This window comes from Eleutherodactylus coqui, chromosome 11 (genome assembly GCF_035609145.1).
Source record: "Eleutherodactylus coqui strain aEleCoq1 chromosome 11, aEleCoq1.hap1, whole genome shotgun sequence".
Taxonomy (NCBI): Eukaryota; Metazoa; Chordata; class Amphibia; order Anura; family Eleutherodactylidae; genus Eleutherodactylus; species Eleutherodactylus coqui.
Window position 1 is genome coordinate 54,216,935 of NC_089847.1, and position 24,502 is coordinate 54,241,436.

General features: G+C 42.5%; 1 protein-coding gene across 5 annotated transcripts in view; it reads right to left on the reverse strand.

The window, feature by feature from the left end:
* Positions 1-2,846: 2,846 nt before the first annotated feature.
* The window catches only part of LOC136582858 (transmembrane protein 272-like), a 66,151-nt gene continuing 44,495 nt past the window's right edge, over positions 2,847-24,502 (reverse strand). For all 5 annotated transcript variants that reach the window (XM_066584129.1, XM_066584131.1, XM_066584130.1 and 2 more), the window contains exon 7: positions 2,847-4,259. In XM_066584129.1, coding sequence (XP_066440226.1) covers positions 4,191-4,259 — 69 coding nt within the window. In that variant the 3' untranslated portion in view covers positions 2,847-4,190. The remainder of the gene's footprint in view (positions 4,260-24,502) is intronic.

Below are 24,502 nucleotides of genomic sequence, written 5' to 3' on the forward strand. Positions count from 1 at the left end.
TGACTTCTAGCACTTTCTAAGGTAGCTAAACGTTCCTATCATATTACCCTCAGTTGTAAGACTTTGTCTATTGTAATCAGTAAAAATAATAGGCAATGCACTAACCACTTACCTACTGAAATCTTCCCAAGATGTACTTGAGCGGATACATGAATAAAATATGTCAGTAATAAAAGAATTGCAGTAGTTCATGCTTATGTTTTGCCTGCTGACCTAATACAATTTAAAATCTTAATGCTAACTTAACTAAAGAAAAGTGATGACTCGAATGGCCTAATGTATTATGCCTCAGATACTCCTGTTATTGAGTAATACTCCCCAGGAGGCATGCCAAAAGAGCATTCAGATGATAACTAACGCCCCCGTTCTTGTGCTTTTACACAGGAATGATCATATATATATTTGCAGGTGTCTTAATAAGTTTTATAATTTATTTAGGCACATACAATATATATTTTATTTATTTAGGCACATACAAAAAAACTAAAACTTCTCACTTCTCTCCCTCATCCCCTCCAAATTCGCATCAGCTTTTTTACGACAACTCAATGCAACCAGCACTTGATGTGAACTATCCATTATATGTATCAGACCATCTTACTCAAATTTCCTTAAACTTAGCCAAACAGCCTTTTGTTCTATATCCCCCTTTCCAAAAGTATAAATCTCATTTTGCAACAAGATCTCCTACTTTCGGGGGTGGGGTGTAGGCTGCATCCAATGGGAAGGAATCAGCTTCCACACCTCATACCATGCTCTCTAATTTCCCAATAGAGTATTCCCACCAAGCCCATCAACAATACCTAATATAGAAGTTCAGGGATTAAGACCAATATTGACAAGATACTGTAAATTTCTTTAAATAGCATTGACAATAGGTATTGACTATAAGCACAGATACTAACTGGGCCCGAGCAGCAAACGCATGTTGTAACTGAAGGAACTGAAAAAATAACTATGGGGAACGTCATAAAGCTCTCTAAATTGTTCAAAACTATAGAAAAAGACCCCTAGACTGTACCTGTTCTAAAAAGATTACCCCTCTGTTCTCCTATGGAGGAAATCCCTCCATCTTAAAAAAAACTCTGGTAATTTAGGGTTCCTCCAGAGGGCATATAGTAAATCTGGCTAATTGCAAAATCTGCTTAAATTAATTCCATAATTTAACTATTAAAGCTGTATTCGGGTATAATCCTTTTTTTCTTTAATCCCTCTCTCACATACCGTTATAACAGAGCTGCAACCTGTCATTTTAGAAATCAATCTGTCATTTACCTCCACCCATTTTTTTCTCCCCACCCCTTCAACTGTTGCAATTGAAATGCTAGTAAAAATATCCAAGCATTTGGAATTGCCAACTCTCCAGACTGTTTATTTATTTGAAAGATTCCCAATTGAATTTTAGCAGATTTTTTATTCCATAATAAACTCCTAAATATCGTATGGAGTCTAAAGATATTGTGATGGAATCTAAACTGGAAAATTCTGAAGTATATAAAAGGAGTTGTGGCATCCAAACTATTTTGATGAAATTTTCCCTGCCAGTTATAGACAATGGGAGACGATTCTAGACCTTGACCTTATCCTCAAACCTTCGTACTAATGGAAGCAGATTGGCAGCCGTATAGTCTTAAGGCTTAGAAGATACCACAACTCCCATATATTTGAATTCCTTAACTATTTGTAATTGCGCATGTTTTTGGTTAGGTCTAAGAGATGCATTGCTTTCTCCAGAATACTCCACTTCCTCAGAATGTATAGACCTCATACATAAATGTGTGTATTTCACTCTACACAATAAAGTGATACAATCTCTTCCTTTAAAAATTGGCTGCTATCTACAAATACAAAATGAATCAATAGTGACAATGACACCTTCTTCAGGAAGTGCTTAGATCTTTTCTATTACAAAAACATGACATTTCACTGATATGAATTTGTCATAGGTTTTTGAATTCAACAAGAATCCACACTCAATACTCTGCAAACAGATTTTTTAAAGTAAATTTTACTTACTTACTGTCTGAGTGACATACATAAAACTATTACATTTCTTAATCTAAAGTGAATCTGATTCACTTCAGTTCCTTCAATCAGAGACTCTCTTGGGCTGGGAAGAAGCCCTGAGAATTATGTAAAACACAAATGGGGTAGTTTTTTGACTTTATTGTTTCATCTTTTCTTTGGATTTTAAATACATCTGTATAAATAAAGATTGTAAAAAAAAAGCTGTCAATTAGGTTGAGATGTAATATAGCACAATGATCTATTTAGAAGCCAACTGATACCAGCTGACCCATATCAGAACTGCTTTCAATGACAATCGTCACACAACACCAGTATGAACCCCTATCTGCCCAACACTGTGCAAATGAACAGGCTAATAGACTAGTCTGTGTGCCAGAAGTCCTTTAATATATGTGTTGATCTAATGGAAGTGCCATTGGCAAAGTCAGGCTATCACACTAACATGTGATCAGATCACTAACAGATCCAGTAATGTGACAGAGAACTGAAATAATCAGTTCCCTGTCATAAAAAAGCAATGTTTCTTCACCTGTTTGGTTGCTGGGAATCTATGACATGGCAGGAATTCCCTCTGCAAACTTGGCTCGGAGACATGAAGTGAAGATCAGATCCCCAAGCATACAATCTTTACCCCCCCCAGGAACAATTCTTGCCTGTTCTACTCCAGCCCTATTTGCTTTTTTGGCTTCTCCCAGTAGGCTGGGTACTCATTTTACCAACCTCGGAAGGATGGAGGACTAAGTCAACCTTAAGCCGGCTACCTGAACCACACGGAGATTGAACCCGCAACCTTCAGCCTGTGAGTAAGAGCTTAGGACTGCATTTCTACTGCTTTGACTTTATTTTAAGTACTTAAAAAGAGCAAAGAAGAAGACATATATCAACACAATCCAGAAATCGTCTCTGGGCCAAACAAATGGACTGAAGCAAAATGAAAAACTGTTCTGGTCAGATGAATCAAAATGTGAGATTCTTTTTGGAGAATTTCAAAAGTACTACTTACTTTTTGTTAACCCTGTCCCAACTTCTTTGAGATTTGTTGCTGCCATCAATTTCTAAATGAGTTAATTCTTTAAAAAATGAAATAGAAAAAAGTCTCACTTCCCACCTCCGGATTTGGGTTCTATTGTGAATAAAATATGGTTGTATGAGATTTACAAGTCATTGCATTTTTTTTTCATATCTAGTTAGATCTTACACAACAGAGTCCCAACTTTTTTGGAATTGGGATTGTATATATCAATTTGCTCAGCTATTCCTGCTGTACCAGATGCTGTCTGCAGATTTGACAGAATGCTCAAGCTGACAGGTTCCCTTTAAATTCTTTAGTGTCTGCTTTGGAAAAAAAAGTGCAAAGACAACGATACTTAAAAAGGTTGCATCTGTGCTCCAGTAGCATCGTTTACTGCTTCAAAATCTTGATTCAATCAATGCATGGAATCTTTATTGTAGAAATCGGCCCATGAAACAGACAAGAAGTGCAACAAGGGGTTGTTTGAAGAGTATTGGACCTTCTCATAATATTTCTATATCCTATTGCCAACACAGTATCCAAGCATCTTACATACTATGGATAAGGTGGCTCCTGCTGTTCTGCTAATTCTATTTAATGCTTTACATATGTTTTATTCATGTGGATGACATGTTGAAATGTGCGAGTCTGAAGCCTCAGCTCTTCAGAGTCCTTAGATTTTAATGAAATTTCTTCTTTTCCCACAACTTTTGTATGATTTTGAATTAAAGTGACAACATGTAATTCCATTAATTTAATAAATGTTTCCCTCCATAACAAAAGCAATTGCCTTATAAGTATATATGGTGAGTATATCAGAATCATGAGGGTACAAGCTCCTAAATTATGTCATCCAGGAACATTAAATAGTTCATGTCTTTTTCATCAGCACCTCTATATCCATCACAGAATACTTTATACCAGGGGTGCACAACTCCAGTCCTCAAGGGAGCCCAACAGGTCATGTTTTCTGGGTCTCTTCAGTATTGCACAGGTGGTGTAATTATTGTTGGTGCCTCAGACATTGCCACAGGTGTTCTTACTATAGGAGAACCTGAAAACATGACCTGTTGGGGCCCTTGACGACTGAAGTTGTGCACCCCATGCTATATACTCTTGTGATTGAGTGATCCAGACTTCAGGACACGTTTTATTTCAGAGCTTCTTCATCTTGTGGCGAATGGGCCTCGCTGTCGGGAGACTCTGCTTGAGTTGCCACCTAAAACATAGAAAAGTTGAAATTAGAAATTAAAGTCATATTCAGTCATTATCCATCTATCTACTATCAGTAACTTAACCCCCAGTGACCAAGCCTGTTTGCACCTTAATGACCGGACCAAATTTTGCAAATCTGACATGTGTCACTTTAACATAGAATATCTCCGTAAAGGTTTTGCATATCCAAGTGATTCTGACATTGTTTTTTCACCACATGTTGTACTTCATTTAGGTGGTGAAAATAGTCTGATAGAATTTGTGTATATTTATTAAAAGCGACAAAATTGGGAAAATGTTTAAAAAATTGTCATTTTTTTTCACATTTTCAATTGCAATATATCAAATATGTGCAAACATACTGTACAAATTTTTGATAAGATATATATTTCCATCTGTTTACTTCATTGTGGACGCACATTTGAAAAGCTTTCGTTTTTTTTAACCACTTAGGAGACGTACAAATTTAACATTGATTATCAACATTTTGAGGAACACTTTGTTTTCCTACACCAAGCCAAGATTGCAAAGGCTCATAGGTGTCAGAATGATAAATACCATGACAAACGACCCCATTTTAAAAACTACACCGCTAAATGTATTCACTGAGGGGGGTCAGGGGTATTTTGACCCCACAGGTTTTTTTCAGGAGGTAATGCAATTTAGAGGAGAAAAATAAAATTTCCGATTTCTGCATATATGTCATTTTAAAGGCAGTTTTTTTTTCTAGAGTGCATATGAAAATGAGGATTTGCATCCCCAAAATGGATACCCCTGTTTATCCCGTGCTCAGTAACATACCCATTGTGGCCCTAATATTATGTCCGTATGCACCAAGGGGCCCAAACCAAAAGGAGCAGCCAATGCCTTTCAAAACAGAGATTTTGCTTTAAGGTGTTTTAGGCCCCATTGCCCACTTGTAGAGCCCTTGAGCGGCCAAAATGATATAGAACCCCCACAAATGACCCCATTTTGAAAACTAGACCCCTTAATGAATTCATCTAGGGGTATACTGCTTATTTTGACCCCTCAGTATTTGAATGAATCTAAGCAAAGCAGAATGAAAAAATTACGAATTTCATTTTTTGGCAATTGTGTCATTTTAAAAACATTTTTTTTTGTACAGCAGACACATGAATGAAGACTTGCACCCCAAAATGGATCCCCCTGTTTGTCCTGTATTCAGATACATACCCATAGTGGCCCTACTTTTATGTTTGTATGCACAACGGGGCCCAAAATGAAAAGGAACAGCCTATGGCTTTCAGAACAGACATTTTGCTTGAAGGTGTTATAGGCCCCATTGCCCACTTGTAGAGCCCGTGAGCAGCCAAATTGATGGAGAAACCCCACAAATGACCCCATTGTGAAAACTAGACCCTTTAATAAATTTATTTAGATGTACTACGTATTTTGATCCCACAATTTTTGAATGAAAAGCAGAAGGAAATAATTACGATTTTCATTTTTGTGGGCAATTGTGTCAAATTAAAAATAGTTTTTTTGTATAGCACACATATAAATGAAGACTTGTACCCCAAAATGGATCCCCCTTTTTGTTCGATGTTCAGAAATATACTCGTTATGGCCCTAATCTGCTTCTAAGACACATGGCAGGGCCTGCAATAGAGGGAACACCCGTTGGATTTCAGGACACAATTGAATAAATTCCAGGCCCCATTGCCCATTTGTAGAGCCCTTGAGCGGCCAAAACGATAGAGAACCCCCATATAAATGACCCCATTTTGAAAACTAGACCCTTTAATGAATTCATCTAGGGGTGTACTGTGTATTTTGACCCCACAGTTCTGAATTAATCTATGCAAAGCAGAAGGAAAATAAATACAATTTTCCTTTTTTTGGCAATTGTGTCAATTTAAAAACAGTTTTTTTTGTACAGTACACACATGAATGAAAACTTTTACCCCAAAATGGATACCCCCGTTTGGCCCGTGTTCAGAAACATACCCATTGTGGCCCTAATCTACTTATAGGACACATGGATAGGCCCGTAATGGAGGGAATGCCCGTTGGATTTCAGGGTACAACTGAATAAATTTTAGGCCCCATTGCCCACTTGTATGGAAAAAAATTGACTTCCTAAAAATAATCCCCCCCCCCCCGCATCCCCATTTTTTGGCATTCCCTAAATATTAAATAAAAGTAATAATGTAAACTTCGTTTTATGTTTAAAGACAGGGGTAATTACGGAGGCTGGTTGGAATGGCCACATGTATCCCTCCTCCTTCCATGCTTTTTTGGGGGTATTTCGTGACCTCAGCGGTGGGGATGGGGTGTAAAAAGTGGCGCTCTGTGAGGCTTCGTAATCTTGCTGCGGTCTCACACAGAATGCGCTCAGCAAGCTGCTCCGGAAACTGCAGGAAGGCACACGTTCCCAGAGATTCTTGTAAATTACGTATTACAGGTAGCGGTCTGAATAACGACGGGCTCACACGGCCATATGTGGAATCCGCTTGCGGAGGCTCACAGCGGATCCCAGTTGTGAGCCCGGACGTGGCGCTGCATATTGCCAAGTAATGTACTGCGCATAACTGTCTACTCACACATGCGGTCATGCGCAGTACACCGTTTTTTGTTTATATTTCCCGCGCCGTCACTAAGAGATGACCTGGGTACCTGCAGCCCGTACACTATGTATTTGCATATGGGCTGCGGGTATATCCATGGTCCTAGAGAACAATGGGCTGTAGGTCGCGGATATCCGCGGTAAAATATAACATGCGGTGTTCTATTTTCTGCAAGCGGATTACGTAATTCCGACTCGCTAAGTGGGAGGAATTGTGTAATCCAATGCACGTGATTGATCCGTGGATTACCGCTGATCAAGTGCATGCAGAACCCGTAATTCCTCTCCGGTCAGGTGACCGGCCTAATGTTATATCGCTACTTTATCACGTGACCAGGGACCGCTCAACGAGGTCTCCGGTCACTGCTCCAAGCACTCAGCGACCGTTAGTCGCCGAGAGCAAGGAGATTTAAAATTTCTTGGGCTCCCCAGCTCCTGCGAATGTGTCTGGCACTTTGCCGGCGGGCGCACGCACAGCAGCTGAAAGGGTCCATAGAGGATAATCGCATCTGGATTCAAATGCGGAAGCCTCCGAGAAGATGTTTCATCTCCTCTCACTGATCGCATCGGTGAGCGGAGATGAAACCTCCACTTTTTTGGGAACTTTTACGTGATCACCATTATGCATTGGATAACTGTGATCACATGACCAGTAACCGCATACTGCGGCCCCCGTGATATCTCCAGGCTCTTGGCTACCTTTGGTAGCCAGGAGAAGTGAGATTTTAAATTTCCCGGGCAGTCCTTCACTTTTGCGCATGCATCCGCCATCATGCTGACGGCACATGCGCTGAAGCTGGGGTAAGGTCCGCGGATCAACATTCCATCAGGGGACAAATCCGGGGACCTTGGGTATGTAATTTCATCCGACCTTATGGATACGATCCGTAAGGGGAGATGAAACTTTTTAAACTTATTTTTTTTTTACTTTTTAACTTTATATGATGGATAACGGTGATCATGTGACTGGGAACCGCATACAGCGGTCCCCATCCATATCTGCCTGCACTTGGCTATCTGTGACAGCCGGGTGCAGGGAGATTTTGAATTTGCCGGGCTCAAAGGCCTTCTGCGCATGCGCGCCACATCGGCGCACGCGCAGAAGCCGGTGGTGGATCCTGAAAGCGGCGGGAGGACTTGGAGGAAGGGGGTGAGTATTTTCACCTTCCCTCATGGATCCGATCCATGAGGGGAGGTGAAACTTTACTTTTTAAAAACTTTTCTTCACTTTTCCGCGATCGCCGTTATCCAATGGTACCCGCTGACATCTCCTGCCTACAGGAGCTGGGAGCCAGGGGATTTTAAATTTCCCGCGGCTCCGGGCCTTCTGCGCATGCGGCTGACGTAATGCCGCCTGGCGCGCATGCGCAGAAGGCCGACTTTGGGGCCCGGAGGACCAGGACAGCGGGGAGTAGTGCGGCGGACAGGGGTGAGTATTCTCAGGTGCCCCCATGGATCCGATCCATGAGGGCAGCTGAATCTTTAACTTTTTAAAAACTTTTTTCAACTTTTCTGCGATCAGCGCTATCCATTGGATAGCGCCGATCGCATTGCCGGGGGGGATTGCCCGCAGCCCAGGATGACTGGTCACGTCCAGAGCCCATGTGGCATTAATCCCTGCAGGACACGTTTTTACGTCCTCAGGGATTAAGGCCCCCTTTGGCAGGTTGTAAAAAGTTATGGGCTTGTCACTGAGGCTTCGGTCACACGGGCGATTTTTCGTGCGATTTGCGCATGCGATCGTCGATTTTATAGAACCATTGCTTTGCAATGGTATCGGACACATGGGCGCTTTTTATGCGCTTGTCCGATAAATTATAGGACACAAAAAAAAAAATCGCAGATCGCGCCTATCTGCGATCTGCAATTCCTTGTGTTCTCTATATGCGCTCAATGGGGCCGGCGGCAGCAGCGCCGACCCCATTGAGAACATATACTACACAAATCATTCTCCTCTGCCACAGCTGTAACAGCTGTGGCAGAGAAGAATGATGTTTGCCCATTGAATTCAATGGAGCCGGCAATACAGCCGGCTCCATTGAAAGCAATGCGCTGCCGGCGAGCACAGGATGAATTTTCGGCAAGGGCTTAAAAATATAAGCCCTTCCTTGAAAATCATCCAAAAATGTGTAAAAATAAAAAAATATATACTCACCTTGAATTCATGAATGGGTGAGTGAGTGCTGCCTCTGATTGGCTCAGCGCAGGGACCAATCAGGGACAGCTCTCAGCTGTCATTCAATAGCAAAGAGATGCCACTGATTGGTCCCTGTGCTCAGCCAATCAGAGGCAGCACTCACTCACCCATTCATGAATGGGTGAGTGAGAGCTGCCTCTGATTGGTGAGGGCTGTGACCAATCAGAGGCAGCCCATTCAGCAGGCAGGGATTTTAAATCCCCACCTGCTGAATACTACTCAGAGCAGTTCAGGTGAACTGCCGGCCGGCTGCGGCTGAACTTCGGCTGCACGGACAAGGCGAGTATATATTTTTTTTTATTTTTACACATTTTTGGATGATTTTCAGGGAAGGGCTTATATTGCCGGCTCCATTGAATTCAATGGGCTGGACAGCGCTCCTGTGATCGGGCCCGTTTCAAAGGAAACGCGGCTAGAAGCAGATTTTTACGGCGATTTTTTGGCACCGGTCACGCGATTCCACAAATCGCGTCAAAAAACGCCGCAGCCGACCGAGGCCTAAGGGGTTAAAAGGCTAAGAATAAGGGTTCTATTACACAGCACTGCCAAGGCTAGTTTCAGATGAGTGTATTGTCACACATCCATAATACAGATCTGTACGTAATACGGATGTGTTACAGATGAGAATGTAACTATATGTTAACAGTATTTGCCTCAGTATTTGTGGTCACTGGTGTTATTTTCTATAGGTGAAATACAGATCTGTATTTTCAATTGAAAAGAAATGCAAATTAATGCAAATAGAGATGCAAAAATAGACAAAAGTGCAGTAGGTCATGCTGTGTTTTAAAAACAAAGCCATGATATATACAGACTTTTAAATAGATACATAGACTTACATTACCTTTACATTACAGTCTGCAAAACACAGACCAAAGACAGAGTAAAAATAGACTCATCTGAAAGTAGCCTAATGCTAGCAATTTAGAGCGAAATACCAGGCTGTACTGAGCTACACTGATTGGTCACTAACTTTTCAAACAACTTGTGCTCATGTGATAGCCAGTGTGATAACTAGGGAAAGTGCAAATCACTTTATTTACCTAAAATTATATTGTTGTTTTTCTTTTTTTTTACTGAAAAAGCACTCTAAATTGTTGGCCACTAGGGGTCTCTCTTCTTTGTAATTTGTTACAAGTGATGGGCATTATTTCACAACAGGCAGTGGACAGTAGATATAACAATTCGAATAACAGGCAGTGAAGGAGGGGATGACTCATGCTGCCAACGATAGAAAAGAAGAAAACAGAACTTCATAATGCAGTAGGTATGATGGTAGGTAGGCACACACACAGCAGCTGGAATAAGGTTTTCACGCCCCCGGCCGATATACTCTGTCCCTCTCTGCAGAGGGAGAAGGCGGGGTGGGCCGGGAGCATGGCAATGAGCTCCTGCCCCCTCTCTGCCCCTCGCCACTGTTTGCTATGGGAGGGACAGGACGTGGGTGGAGCTAAGTCCCCCCGTCCCCTCCCATTGCAAATAGCGGAGAGGGGCCAGGAGCTCATTGCCATGCTCCTGTTCCACCTCCTCCCCCTGCAGAGAAGGACAGTGTATATCGGCTGGGGGCGGGAAAACCCGGCCAATACATGGACGTCTAAATAAGCCCTAACGATGTGCCATCACAAACTGTAGGCAGATGTCTGTTTACAGGAGGGAATGTTCTCTAAACAAAGATACAGTCAAGGACAAACGAGTAAATTATCGCTCATCATTGAATTGCTGCATATGTCTACACGGGACAGTGATTGGAAATGATCATTCTAACAAAATAATTGTTCAAGCAATTAACACCCTATGAAGAGGGTCCTTAAAAGGGGTTAGCTCATCAAAATAATTTGTCACCTATCCACAGGGTAGGTAATAAATGATTGATCGCTGGGAGTCCAAGCAGTGGGAACGTCCCTAGGGATCAGAACATGGCAAAAAAATAGTAACAGTGGTTAAAAGGGTTTCCCAACAATTAAGTTAGACACCACAGCTCCTAAAAACAAACATTCAAGAAGTGCAGAATTCAGATATATAACTTAGGGCTATGTCTACAAACACATATCTTTAAAAAAAAATCATCAGAATTGAAGAGGAAAAAATCTGGAAATTTTCAAAAAGTAACAGCCTACAGTGTAAAATACAGGGATTATAAACCTCGAAAAGTAAGTGCGCAGCTAAAACCTACATATTTTGTGAAAGGAGCTAATCTGACAATAGCAATTGTCTTGAAAGACTCTTGAAAGCTTTGTTTAGCTTTATTTAACTTTGTGACAAGAATTATTTTAACTAATACATTAATGCATAAAACTCACACAAGCAACAAAATTAATAGATTGAAGGTGAGCAAAGATCACAATCATCTACATCAACATGAGCTTCAGTTCTTAAAAACACTGCAACGCTGCCATGTAATATTTGGCAATCATGAACAAATGCATTAAAAATATTTTTTGAAAGCACATAATACGTATATAATACAAAAAGGACCTTCAGGCAACTTTGCATAAAAATAGGATTGTAAACAAAAATTGTTTAAAATTCAATTTTGTGACCAAAATGCAAACTTAGGCCTTAGTCACACGGGCGTTTTTTCCTGCGATTTGCGGATCGCATGACGGATGCGCATCCGCAAATCGAGTGACCGGGGCCAAAAAATAGCCCGAAAAAACTGCGCCTAGCCGCGTTTCAATAGAAACAGGCCGGAGCTGTCCAGCGCATTGAATTCAATGCAGCTGAATGACAGCTGAGAGCTGCCCCTGATTGGTCCCTGCACTGAGCCAATCAGGGGCAGCTCTCAGCTGAATGGCAGCTGAGAGCTGCCCCTGATTGGTCCCTGCGCTGAGCCAATCAGAGGCAGCACTCACTCACCCATTCATGAATTCATGAATGGGTAAGTGAGAGCTGCCTCTGATTGGTGAGGCTGTGACCAATCAGAGGCAGCTCATTCAGCAGGCGGGGATTTTAAATCCCCGGCTGCTGAATACTACTCAGAGCAGTTCAGGAGAACTGCCAGCCGTCTGCCGGGACCAGGTGAGTATATATATTTTTTTTGTTTTTACACATTTCTGGATGAATTCCCGGGAAGGGCTTATATTTTTAAGCCCTTCCCGAAAATTCATTGTGCGATCGCCGGCAGCCCATTGCTTTCAATGGAGCCGGCTCTATTGCCAGCTCCATTGAATTCAATGGGCAAACATCATTCTTCTCTGCCACAGCTGTTACAGCTGTGGCAGAGGAGAATGATTTGTCTACTATATGTTCTCAATAGGGGCGGCGCTGCTGCCGCCGGCCCCATTGAGCGCATATAAAGAAGAGAACAGGAATCGCAGAACGCAGATAGGTGCGATCTGCGATTTCTGTTCTATAATTTATCGGACGAGCGCATAAAAAGCGTTCATGTGTCTGATACCATTGCAAAGCAATGGTTTTATAAAATCGCCGGACGCATGCGCAAATTGCGCGAAAAAACGCCCGTCTGACTGAGCCCTTAAATGGATCTCTTCTGCAAACCTAATATAGATAGTGGAGTACAAAGTGCTCGACTATTTCCATAGAAATGAAGCGCACCAAGTGCAACCTGCCCTCTATTCAATGACTTGGGAGAGCTACCAGGATGTCCAGGGCCGCTAATCGCAACCACCCACTGCCAGGCCTCATTCACATGAGTGTGGTTTTAGCACTCAAATAGCCGCGCTTAAAAAACAAAAACCAAAAACTTGCACCTCACTCGTGGAAAAAATTCATGTGAACAGGTGATTTCCAGCTATTAAGTCTCGAGCTTAATTAGCGGTGAATTTGCCCATTCACACGATCGGGAGCTGTGTGGCGCGTGTTATCCAGCTACCATAGAAGTCTATGGAAACTCCCACGCAACAAAGATAGGTCAGGTCCTATCTTTTCTCGCACCACGGACCTTAGATGCGAGATTTGCAGTCACATGTTTTATCTTTGTTAGGTAAGAGTATTTTGTGTGTCTAAAATTCCTTCATTTGAACAGTTCTATAGGAAACCATGAGTTCTATTAGACGTGATCTTCTCAGCCTGTAATGTGCTAAAACTGCGCTCATGTGAACGGGTCCTCAGTGCCACAACACAGAGGAGTATGGAGTGGAAGTGGACTGCTCCAACCCCTGTGTAGTGATTTGCACTTGTAATTGCAGGCGCAGCGCTTACTGAGTTTAACGAGAGCTGCACCTGTAATTACTGCTTCTGCTGATTACACAGGGAGCTTCTGCTCTGTACGTGTTTTGACGCCGACAGTGGTTATCCAATCATCTGATCAGCCAGAGTCCTAAGCGATGGACCCCAGCGAATCAAGTATTCATGGCCCATCCAGAGAATAGGTCATCAATAGCATCTGCCCAGAAAAACTCTTTAACCCCTTAAGGAAGCGACCGTTTTGGGGACAACAGTTTTGGGGGATTTACATCTCCACTTTTCAAAAGCCATATATTTTTTTATTTTTTCATCAATATTACCTTATGAGGGCTTCTTTGTTGCGTGGAAAGCTGTAGTTTTTAATTGGTGCCATTTTGTGGTACATATGATATTGGGGGGAAGGGTGAAAAGAAATTCTGCCTCTTTTTCTTTTTTTTTACCCCTTAGGCCACCTGTAGACGGGCAGAGATTCCACGGTGGAATTGCCCGCGGGATTTCCGCCACTGGAAGCCTGCATAGGATTGCGTTAACAAACGCAATCCTATGCAGACGGCCGCGCGAAATCTTGCGCGGCAAACAAACCGCGGCATGTTCTGCAAGCTCCGCACAGAAACGCACTCACCCAGCAGCCAGCCCATGAAAGATCCGGAGGTGCGGGGCGCCGGTGAGTACGCGCTGCTCTCTGCAGGCGCTCGGGTCCCGCTGCGAGAATTCTCGCTGCCGGATCCGACCCGGCCGTCTGCAGGCAGTCTTAATGATGCGGCTCTTTTTATTTCCATAATAACTCCTTTATTTATCCATCGACGTCGCTGTTCAAGGGCTTGTTTTTTGCGGGACGAGTTGTAGTTTTTAATGGTGCTATTTAAAGTACCATATAATGTACTGAAAAACTTAAAAAAATTCTAAGTTGAGTAAAATGAAAAAAAACCGACATTCCGCCATTTTTCAGTGCGTCTTGTTTCTACGGCGCACAAACTGCAACTAAAGCGACATGATAACTTTATTCTATGGGTCGGTACGATTGCTACGATACCAAACTTGTATAGGTTTTTTTTACTATACTACTCTTTTTTTTTTTCAAAGACATTTAATTTTTTTTCAATTATTTTTTGCCATTATCTTGTGCGCACAATAACCTTTTTATTTTTCTGTCGGCGTAGTTCAGCGAGGACTCATTTTTTGCGTGATATCCTGTAGTTTCCGTCAGTACTAATTCGGAATACATACGACTTTTTGATCGCTTTGTATTGCATTTTTTCTGGGAGACAGGGTGAGCGAAAAAGTGCATTTCTGGCGTTCTTTATATTTTTTTCTTCGGACAACATTCACCATGCGGGGAAAATAATGTGCAATTTTGATAGATCGGACTTTTACGGACGTGGCGATACCAAACGTATTTTTATTTTATGATTTAGATTTTTTAATTACAGATATGGCAAAAAGGGGGTTGATTTCAACTTTTCTTTCTTTTTTTTTAACAATTAAAAAAACTCTATTCATCTTTTTTTAACTTTACTTTTAAGTCCCTCTGGGGGACTACAATATGCGATGCTTTGATCGCTGCTGCAGTATGACATAATGCTATAGCATTACGTCATACTGCATTCCGACAGGCAGCCTATCAAGCCACCCCACGGGGATGGCTTGATAGGCAGTCTCTCAAGGCAGCCCTGTGGCCATTTAAAGGGTTAATAGCCGTGATCGGCCAAACAGCATTTGCAGCTATTGTCCGCGGGTGTGAGCTGTAGTAAACAGCTAACGCCCGTGCTGTATGCAGAGAGGTCGCCCCATGACCTCTCTGCATACATAACCCGACGCTCCAGGACGTAAATGTACGTTCTGGAGCGGGAAGGGGTTAAAGGCGCTCACTATGCAGTATAAACAACATAACTTCCTTCTGTGGGTCTGTACGATTACAACAATACCAAAATTATGTTTGTTTTTCTTTTATTTACGATGAAAGGCTTTTTTTTTTTTTAAATATATATATTTTTTTGCTTGACAGCATTCAAAGACCCATAACTGTTTTATTTCTCCATAGAAGATACTGTGAAAGAGCATGTTTTTTTTTTGCAGGACAAGCTGTAGTTTTTATTGGTACAATTTTGGGGTACATATGTATTGTATAACTTATTTTGGAGGTACTGGGTAAAAAACACATCCAAGCTGTTTTTTTTGCTTAATGGTATTCACTATACAGCATGAATGACATGATCATTTTATTCTGTGGGTGCGTATGATTACAATGGTACCAAAATCATATATCTTTCTATGTTTTTCCTCTTTTTTTCCAATAAAAAGCTTTTTTTGGAATTTTTTTTTTGCATTGCTGCATTCAAAGACCCATAACGTTTTTATTTTTCCATGGAAGGAGCTGTGTGAGGGCTTGTGTTTTTGTGTGATAAGCTGTAGTTTTTATTAGTACTATTTTGGGGTAAATATTATATTTTTGAGCACTTTTATTGCATTTTTTGGAATGTGAAATGAAGAAAACAAGCACATTGGCTCTTTTTGCTTTTTTGTTCAATGGCATTTGTAGTAGGGGATAAAAAGAAGTGTTGGATGTGGTGGTAACAAGCATGGCTTTTTTAAAACAATAAAAAAAGGGAAAAATGCTCCCAAAAGGATTTTATTTTCTTACTAATTTTTTTCACTTTTTTATGACCCTTTAGGGAACTTGAACCTGTGATCTTCAGGATGTACAAATAATACATTTATCAATATTCTTTTACATTACAAGCCATTGCACTGTTAGGCCTCCGGTTGCCTTGGCAACTCATTGGACCTCTTCAATTTCATAGCAGAGGGACGATAACATTGATCGTGCCATGTAAGAGGTCGAAGGCAGTGATCCGTGTTCTTGCTAGTCCCCGCCAATATAGTGAGAAGCCAGCTGTCAGTCACAGTCGACTCCTGCTACAGATGGGGCAGACTCAGATTCTGACGTCATTTCATGAAAATCCCTATCCATCCAGGCCATATCTATATATGTATAAAGACTATAGATGAGCGAGTATACTCGCTAAAGGCAATTGCTCGAACACTAATTCTCCAACTTCCCAATGGCGTAGAAACATGAAATTTGGCACAAGCATAGATTATGTCATAAGTAGGAGAATCTAGCGGGTACCAACTCGATTATTCAATTCTAAGCGCAAAAGAATTAGCGTCCAAATTTTATGTACGGAATCTAATTCTCTCACTTCCCGATGTCATAGAAACATGAAATTTGGCACAAGCATTGATTATATCATAAATAGGAAAGCTATTGGGTCCCAACTCAATTATTCAATTCTAGCGCAAAGGAACTAGCGTCCAAATTTTACGCACGTAATCTAATTCTCTCACTTCCCAATGTCATAGAAATTTGAAATTTTGCAGCATTGATTATGTCATATATAGGAAAAGTTAATGCGTCCCAACTCGATTATTCAATTCTAAGCGCAAAAGAATTAGCGTCCAAATTTTACGTACACAATCTAATTCTCTCACTTTCCGATGTCATAGAAATTTGAAATTTGGCACGGGCATTGATTATGTCATAAAAAGGAAAAGTTAATGGGTCCAAACTGGATTATTCAATTCTAAGCGCAAAAAAATTAGCGTCCAAATTTTATGCACATAATCTAATTCTCTCACTTGAAATTTGGCACGAGCATTGATTATTATGTCATAAATAGGAAAAGTTAATGGGTCCCAACTCGATTATTCAATTCTAAGCACAAAAGAATTAGCGTCCAAATTTTACGTACGGAATCTAATTCTCTCCCTTCCTGATGTCATTTTATATAAAGGAAACGTCGCATGGTTACCTCCACGTGGTGTTTCCTGGGTAACGTAAAGAACCATGCAAAATGGTGAACATATTTTTTTCCCTCGGTATCTCTAAAGTAAAGACGACTTCATAAGATTTCCGTGTGAACACAAGATAAACACCACTAACAAATTAACTTGTGCGAAGTCGGGTATATCAGCTAGTATAGTATATACACACACACACATATACTATATGTATATATCCATCCATACATATAGTATTAGGGCTTGTTTACACAAGTGTATTCGTGCAGCGAATACATGGGCACTTCAGTGTATGCACTATATTTGCATACACAAAAACCTGCAGGAGCAGAAGAAATACGTGGGTCTAGGTGACCAAAATGCGCTAACTTCTGCATGAATGAGCCCTATGTACAGGGCCTAACCCAAAGCCAAAACGTACTCTGCAACATTCAATGCCAACAAGGAATGTCCACCTTTTTGGGGTCTGGTTTGTAGTATAGAGGAAGTTGGCTGTTAGATGAGCAGACGAGCGGTACCCGCCTCTTCTTCTGGATCTGGTACTGTACATTACAGGATGTTTGCTCTTGTCACTGTCATACCCTTGTAAGTACTGTATCATGTACTGCCCTGCCATGATGCAACGGAAACACAAATGTAATGTAAGTGCTGGTGATGCAGCAAAGAAACGAAAAACCATCACCATGGAAAATAAAGATCTCAGATGTTGCAGCTGGAGGCCGGTTAACAGTAACAGCTGGTTCCTGCTGAAAGATGGCACAGGGTCTGCTTCTGATCCCGCGCCATTCACATGATGTAAATTTACATTCTGGTGCCTTAAGTACGACGGTGCCAAGAAGAAAAACTTACGTCATATAGAGTTATGGAGTTAAGGCCTATTATTCACAGAGGACATTCTTACTAGCTGTCAGGGCTACCCAAAATGATGAGATGACCTTAAGAGAGCTCTGGAAGGATTATAACATTTATGATGTGATCAAAAATATTGCTGATGCTTGGGATGAAGAGACAAATATGAGAGAAGTTTGGAAAAAAATTCTGGGGTTAATAGATGATGACCCCATCATAGATGGGGATAATAGATGATGACCCAATAGATGATGACCCCAGAAGGTCGGTTGCTATTGGTAATCAACTGCAGTTGTACATCTATGAAAGTGATATAGAATAACTTGACCCCTATGGCAAAGAATTGAGCAATGACGACCTTATGGAACTAGAGCAGCAGATGATAGCATTTAGGGAAGAAGACCAGGACCTAGAAACTCCAAATTTCAAGACGTTTTCTACAATAGTGTTAGTTGATGCTTTTCATCTTAATGAAGCAGGAATGGCAAAGTTAGAGGAGCAAGATCATGTTACAGAGAGGTTCAGCAAAGTTTACTGTACAGTTACCAAAGGCCTGAGATGCTACAAGGCTATTTATGATGAGAAGCTCTGTGCAGACCTCTCCTAATGGCTACTTCAAAAACTGACTCCAGCAGCAGAATCAGACTCTGGCTTTCCAACAAGTCCAGCATTTTTTCCCAAGATAGTTTAAGGTTGTTGAGTATTTAAAAATGTTTAAGTGTTTACGTGCAGAGGTAAAAATAATACGTTCATACAAACATCTGTTCAAGTTGCATTTAAAGTAGAACTTCATGCATTTTTTTTTTCTTTTAGGAGCCTTTTACACAGGAACGATCATCACTAGTGAAAGATGGTGAAGTGGGACGGGGATGGTTCTGGCCTGCCTCTACTGAAAGCAGTGCTGCATGGACCTGCACTTATGTGTGTTTGTGCGCACCTATGTACGCACACACTCGTGAATGCACCCTAAGGCCTCATGTCCACGGGCAAAATATGATTTAAGATCCGCAGCGGATCTCCCGCATGCGGATCCGCATCCCATAGGGATGCATTGACCACCCGCGGGTAGATAAATACCCGCGGATGGTCAATAAAAGGCATTTAAAAAAAAATGGAGCATGAAAAAATCTGGACCATGCTCCATTTTCGTGCAGGTCTCCCGCGGGGACGGCTCCCGCGGGCTTCTATTGAAGCCTATGGAAGCCGTCCGGATCCGCGGGAGAACTAAAATAGGAATTTAAAAGCATTTACTCACCCGCAGCGGGCCGGGAAGGTCTTCTCTTCCTTACGGCCGCATCTCCCTTGCTTCGGCTCGGCGGATGCGCCAGGCGCATGAGCGGCACGTCGATGACGTGCCGGCGACGTGCCGCCGGCGTGAGGAATTCATCCGCCGGCCGAAAAAGAAGATCCGGCCGTGAGGAAGAGCAGAGCTTCGCCGCCCGCTACGGATAGGTAAATTCTTATAAATTCTTATTTTCAGCGCTCATGTCCGCGGGGCAGGAGGGACCCGCTGCAGATTCTCCATGGAGAATCTGCAGCGGATCTGATTTTCCCCGTGGACATGAGGCCTAAGGGCTTTTTTTTGCGGGATGAACTCTAGTCTTCATTTTTCAAATTTTTGGGAGTGTATAACATTTTGATTGCTTTTCATTCAATTTTTTCTGGAAACAAGGTTAACAAAATCTGCAAATCTGTCATGTTTTTTTAAATTTTTAACAGCGTTCAACCTGCAGTATAATATGTTAAATTAATCCTGCAGGCCGATACGATTATGTCAATACCAAATTTATATAGTCAATCACAGCCATTCAATGACGTCATGAATGGCTGTGATTGGCTAACGCCAGACTAAGTTAGCCAATTAGAGCATTAGCTTTCTGGAGGCGGGGCATTCAAGCCCCGCTTGCAGAAAGCAATGCTCTGTCGGCGTGCACGAGTGAGCGACAGCCTGCAGCAGCGCCGCAGGAGGTGCGTATTGATTTTTTTTTTGGGACAGCACTAGAGATGAGTGAGCGTACTCGGAAAAGCACTACTCGCTCGAGTAATTTGCTTTATCCGAGTATCGCTGTGCTCGTCCCTGAAGATTCGGGTGCCGGCACGGAGCGGGGAGCGGCACGGGAGAGCGGGGAGGAACGGAGGTAAGATCTTTCTCTCCCTCTCTCCCGCCCGCTCTCCCCTGCTCCCTGCTGCGACTCACCTGTCAGCCGCAGCGGCACCCAAATCTTCAGGGACGAGCACAGCGATACTCGGATAAAGCAAATTACTCGAGCGAGTAGTGCTTTTCCGAGTACGCTCGCTCATCTCTAGACAGCACCTAATTATCTGTATACCTGGCGTATAAGACAACCCCCGACTGCAGAGCAGATTTTTCGGGGTTAAAAGGTCGTCTTATACGCTGGAAAATACAATAGTTTTTAAAAAAGAAAAACTTTAAAATTTTTTCACACTTTTTTGTTTACTGCTGCATTCTTTTTTTGTTGTAATTTTATTGCAGGATAAGTTGTACTTTTTAATTGCATTATTTGTTGATCCATACGACATTTTGATAATTTTCTATTCCATTTTTTGCAACGAGATGAGTTATATTCAGATTATTAATAGGGTATATGTTACATCTTATTTTATACCCTATTCTGTGGGCTTTAGGATAGTTACAGCATATTGATTGTCCTATATGTTGGAGGATGCATATGGATTTTCATTTTTATGACCTTACATTACACATTTGGATTTGTGCTTGTTGCCACGGTAACTGTATGTCCGTGGCTAGTGCTACGCTTTGGCATCAATGAGACTGTTATGTCCAGTGAAGACATGGTTGAATACATGTGGCACAGGAGTGTGATGCTGCTATTCTCACATTTGTTACTGTACAATTCTGCGGATGAAAGGCATTGCAGTGCCATGGTACCAATACATATGCAATAGTGATATCTCCATTCATGGAAATCTCGTTACACTGCTGATTGAATGGTTATGCATGCGCTATGGTTTCCAGCACATTTGTGGATAGGAGGCGCCGTAGCGCTATGATAATGGCACATGTGCAGTGATAATGATTATGTGACATATGGCGTTTCGCGATATTGCCAATCGCTGACACATGCGCTACTGCTGATGGCGTTTTGGGGCGATGACGCATGGATGTATGATGTGGTGCTGGGGCACATGCACAATGGATTTGCCAGGACGTCAGTGGGTCCCGTGAAATATCTTGGTTCCATGTATTTGTCTGATGATGCCTAAGTTGATGCACCTGCCATGGGATGCACCTAGCCAACGAGAGAGATGAGATCACTAGGGGAGGTGTTGTATTGGGTATCCTGCTTGTGTACTTAGATGTGGTACAGTAAATACAGTCTACAACTTATCTACAAAAATCTTTGATAGTTCCTGAGTGCTGCACCTATCTACATGATTGGACTGGATGTTATTAATACGGTGACATAGCTGCAAAGACTACATTTCTCAATTAAACCAGCCCCCACAATTTTCAATATTAGTTCTGTTCAGTGGTGTACCTACCTCCTGTAAAGGCCAGGCTTGTGCCATCTTTGAAGCTGCAGCACTAACTGCTTCTCCTACTAGCCCCACCATGGGGAGTGCATGGAACAGCTTTATACATCTCCCATTAAGTTCAATAGATGTATACATTCATATGCAGTTGGCTCCCCCTAGTGAGGAGGAGTTTGCACATACAGATTCTGTCTATTAAAAGGTTGTTTCATGAAGACAAGCCTTTTTTTCAAGCTAAATCCACGGGTTCAGCTTCTTCGACTTCCAGCTGTAGCAAAAATGTAGCAGCCCCTACTAGCCTTTCAGATGGATCAAAGAGGTCAGGAGTCTGGGAAGCCATATGACCTCCATATTCCCTAGTAGGGCTGATGTGTTTTATCATGCGGATAAATGAACAGTCCGTTTAAACTAGCTATAGCACAAAGCTACTTTTACTTGTCTGACTGAATGCGGATTTAATAAAGGAGAGCGAGAAAAATATAGCAGAATTGTTCTCTCCTCATTAATGGTGCAGGTACAGATACTGCAGACATTTTCTGCTTGCTGGGCTCGAGTGCAATCTTCCATTTTTCAGATTTGCGAATGTAACTTTGAAATGTGAATAACACATTTTATTACTTAGATCATATCAGTGTATTTTGGGCGCATTGGTCGTGCATATTCACTCTCGATCCATTTATTTCAATGGGTGTAAGAGTTTGCCAAGTGCTCTAACTCGGCAATCTCTGATGCTCCCATTGAACTGATTGCATGAATTCTGCTCCATTCATGCAGGGACCTTCAGGAACGCTGTTCTCAGTACCGGTGGGAAGCCTAGCAGTTGGACCCACACCAATCAGGAAGTTATACCCAATCCTATGGATAAGGGATAGAGATGAGCGAGCGTACTCGCTAAGGCACATTACATGAGTGAGTAGTGCCTTAGCCGAGTATCTCCCCGCTCGTCTCTAAAGATTTGGGGGCCGGCGGGGAGCGGCGGGGGAGAGCGGGGAGATCGCTCTCTCCCTCTCCCCCCCCCCCCCCCCTGCTCCCCGCCACAACTCACCTGTCACCCGCGCCGGCCCCGAATCTTTAGAGAGGAGCGGGGAGATACTCGGCTAAGGCACTACTCGCTCATCTCTAATCAGGGATCATTTTTAGAGATGAGCGAACGTACTCATTAAGGGCGATTTCGCAATCGAGTATCGTTATTTTCAAGTACCTGGCTACTCGGGTGAAAAGATTCGGGGGGCGGCGTGGTGGAGCGGGGGCTAGCAGTGGGGAACAGGGGGGAGCTCTCTCTCTCTCCCCCCCACTCCCCTCTGCAACCCCCCCCGCGCACCCCCGGTGCCCCCCGAATCTTTTCACCCGAGTAGTCGGGTACTCGAAAATAGCGATGCTTGATTGCGAAATCGCCCTTAACGAGTACGTTCGCTCATCTCTAATCATTTTCTATCTTGGCACAACCCTTTTAATGAATCTTGTGAGAAGGGTTGCCGAGTGTCGGGACTATTTTCTCACTAAAGAAATCCTGAAGTAGATACTAACGAGGGGAATATAGAGGGAAGGCTTACACTTTTCCTCTTTTTCTGAGATACGGCCCCAGCTTTGGCAAATAAAATGCATGCAACAACTGCACCCAAACTGCACTGCATGGAAACAGTCCAAGGCCTCATTCAGAAGGCAGTATTGGGGCAGTATTGTGCTTCAGTATTTGTAAACCAAAGCCAAGAATGGCAATTATACAGAAAAAAAAATACCACGAAGATAAAAAGATTAGCACCTCTTCTGGTTTTGGCTTGTAATTACTGACCAAAATAGTGCTGCATGAAAGTGACCTAGTACCGCATTTCCCTGAAAGTAAGACCTACCTTGAAGAATAAGACCTACCCTGATTTTTGGGGACGGAGAAGGGTGGGGCTTGAAATATAAGCCCTACCCCAAAAATAAGCCCTAGCTACACTAAGTGAAAAAAAGCAATGCTTACCTAGCAGACGCCGTCTGGGTCCCTTCACTGAATGGCTGTGATTGGTCCATCAAGCGCTGGCTCTGATTGGTTCTCGAGCGCTGCGGCTCAGACAATCAGAACAATCGCTTGCTGGAAGCGGGGTTTAAAAAACCTGTTACCAGCAAGTGATCTGTTGGCGCTGAGAACTGCAAGCAAGCCTGTCCGGAACTGCGGAGACCAGCGGGAGGCACTCTGGGTGGCGCCTGCTAGGTAAGTATAAGATATCCCCCCCCCCCAAATAAGGCCCTGTGCCATTTTGGGGGCAAACATTAATATAAGACAGGGTCTTATTTTTGGGGAAACATGGTACTTATATCCAAGTACTCATTTTAAACTCCCATTATACCCCCATAATTACGAGTTACTACAGTCAGAACACATGCGACCCCTGTATTTAGGGTTTACAGCTTTCTTTAGTGATCTAATTTTACATCAGTGAACTTGCTCAAGTACTGAAGTTGTACAATCCAGACCCTGAAAATTTAGATACATATTGTTACAACTGCAATAGGTTGTATGTAAAAAAAAAAAAGAAATCTAATTTTGATTTATTGCACTCTGGTGGCCAATCTAGTGAACTGCACCAACTGCAATATGTTGTATGTCAACAGATAATACCACAGATCACTCATTATCACACATTAAAGGCCTCTCTCACAATGGCGCTTTTCACCGCGATTAACACAGAGTTTTGAAAGTCTCATTATTCGCGGTATAATGCTCCCAATTAATGTGGCCTTGTTTGCGGCGCTGGACGGCGCTTTCCAGAAGCGTGATTTTCGAGCACTGTCTTCTCTACTTTTGGCTGTTAGCGCACCTCATCACCCATCACAATGATGGGGTGCGCTAAAACACGCTGTTGGCTGCAGGGAGCTGTGGCTGAAAGTGAAAGTAAAATCACAGTGCTTTGTCGCATTCATGTGTGAGAGGAGCCTTAGAAAAGCAGCCAAGATCATAGCAAATTGCCACGTGAAAAAAGCAAAGCCGCATCCCATAGGAAAGCATTGACCATCCGCAGTTAAATAAATAGCCGCGGATGGTATTTTAAGTGATTTGCGGATTTCACGTGCGTGAAAAAAACGCGACATGCTCCATTTCAGTGCGGATCACGCGTGCGGGAGCTCTTATGTCAATTGATCTCCCGCATGAAAAAAACCCCCGATA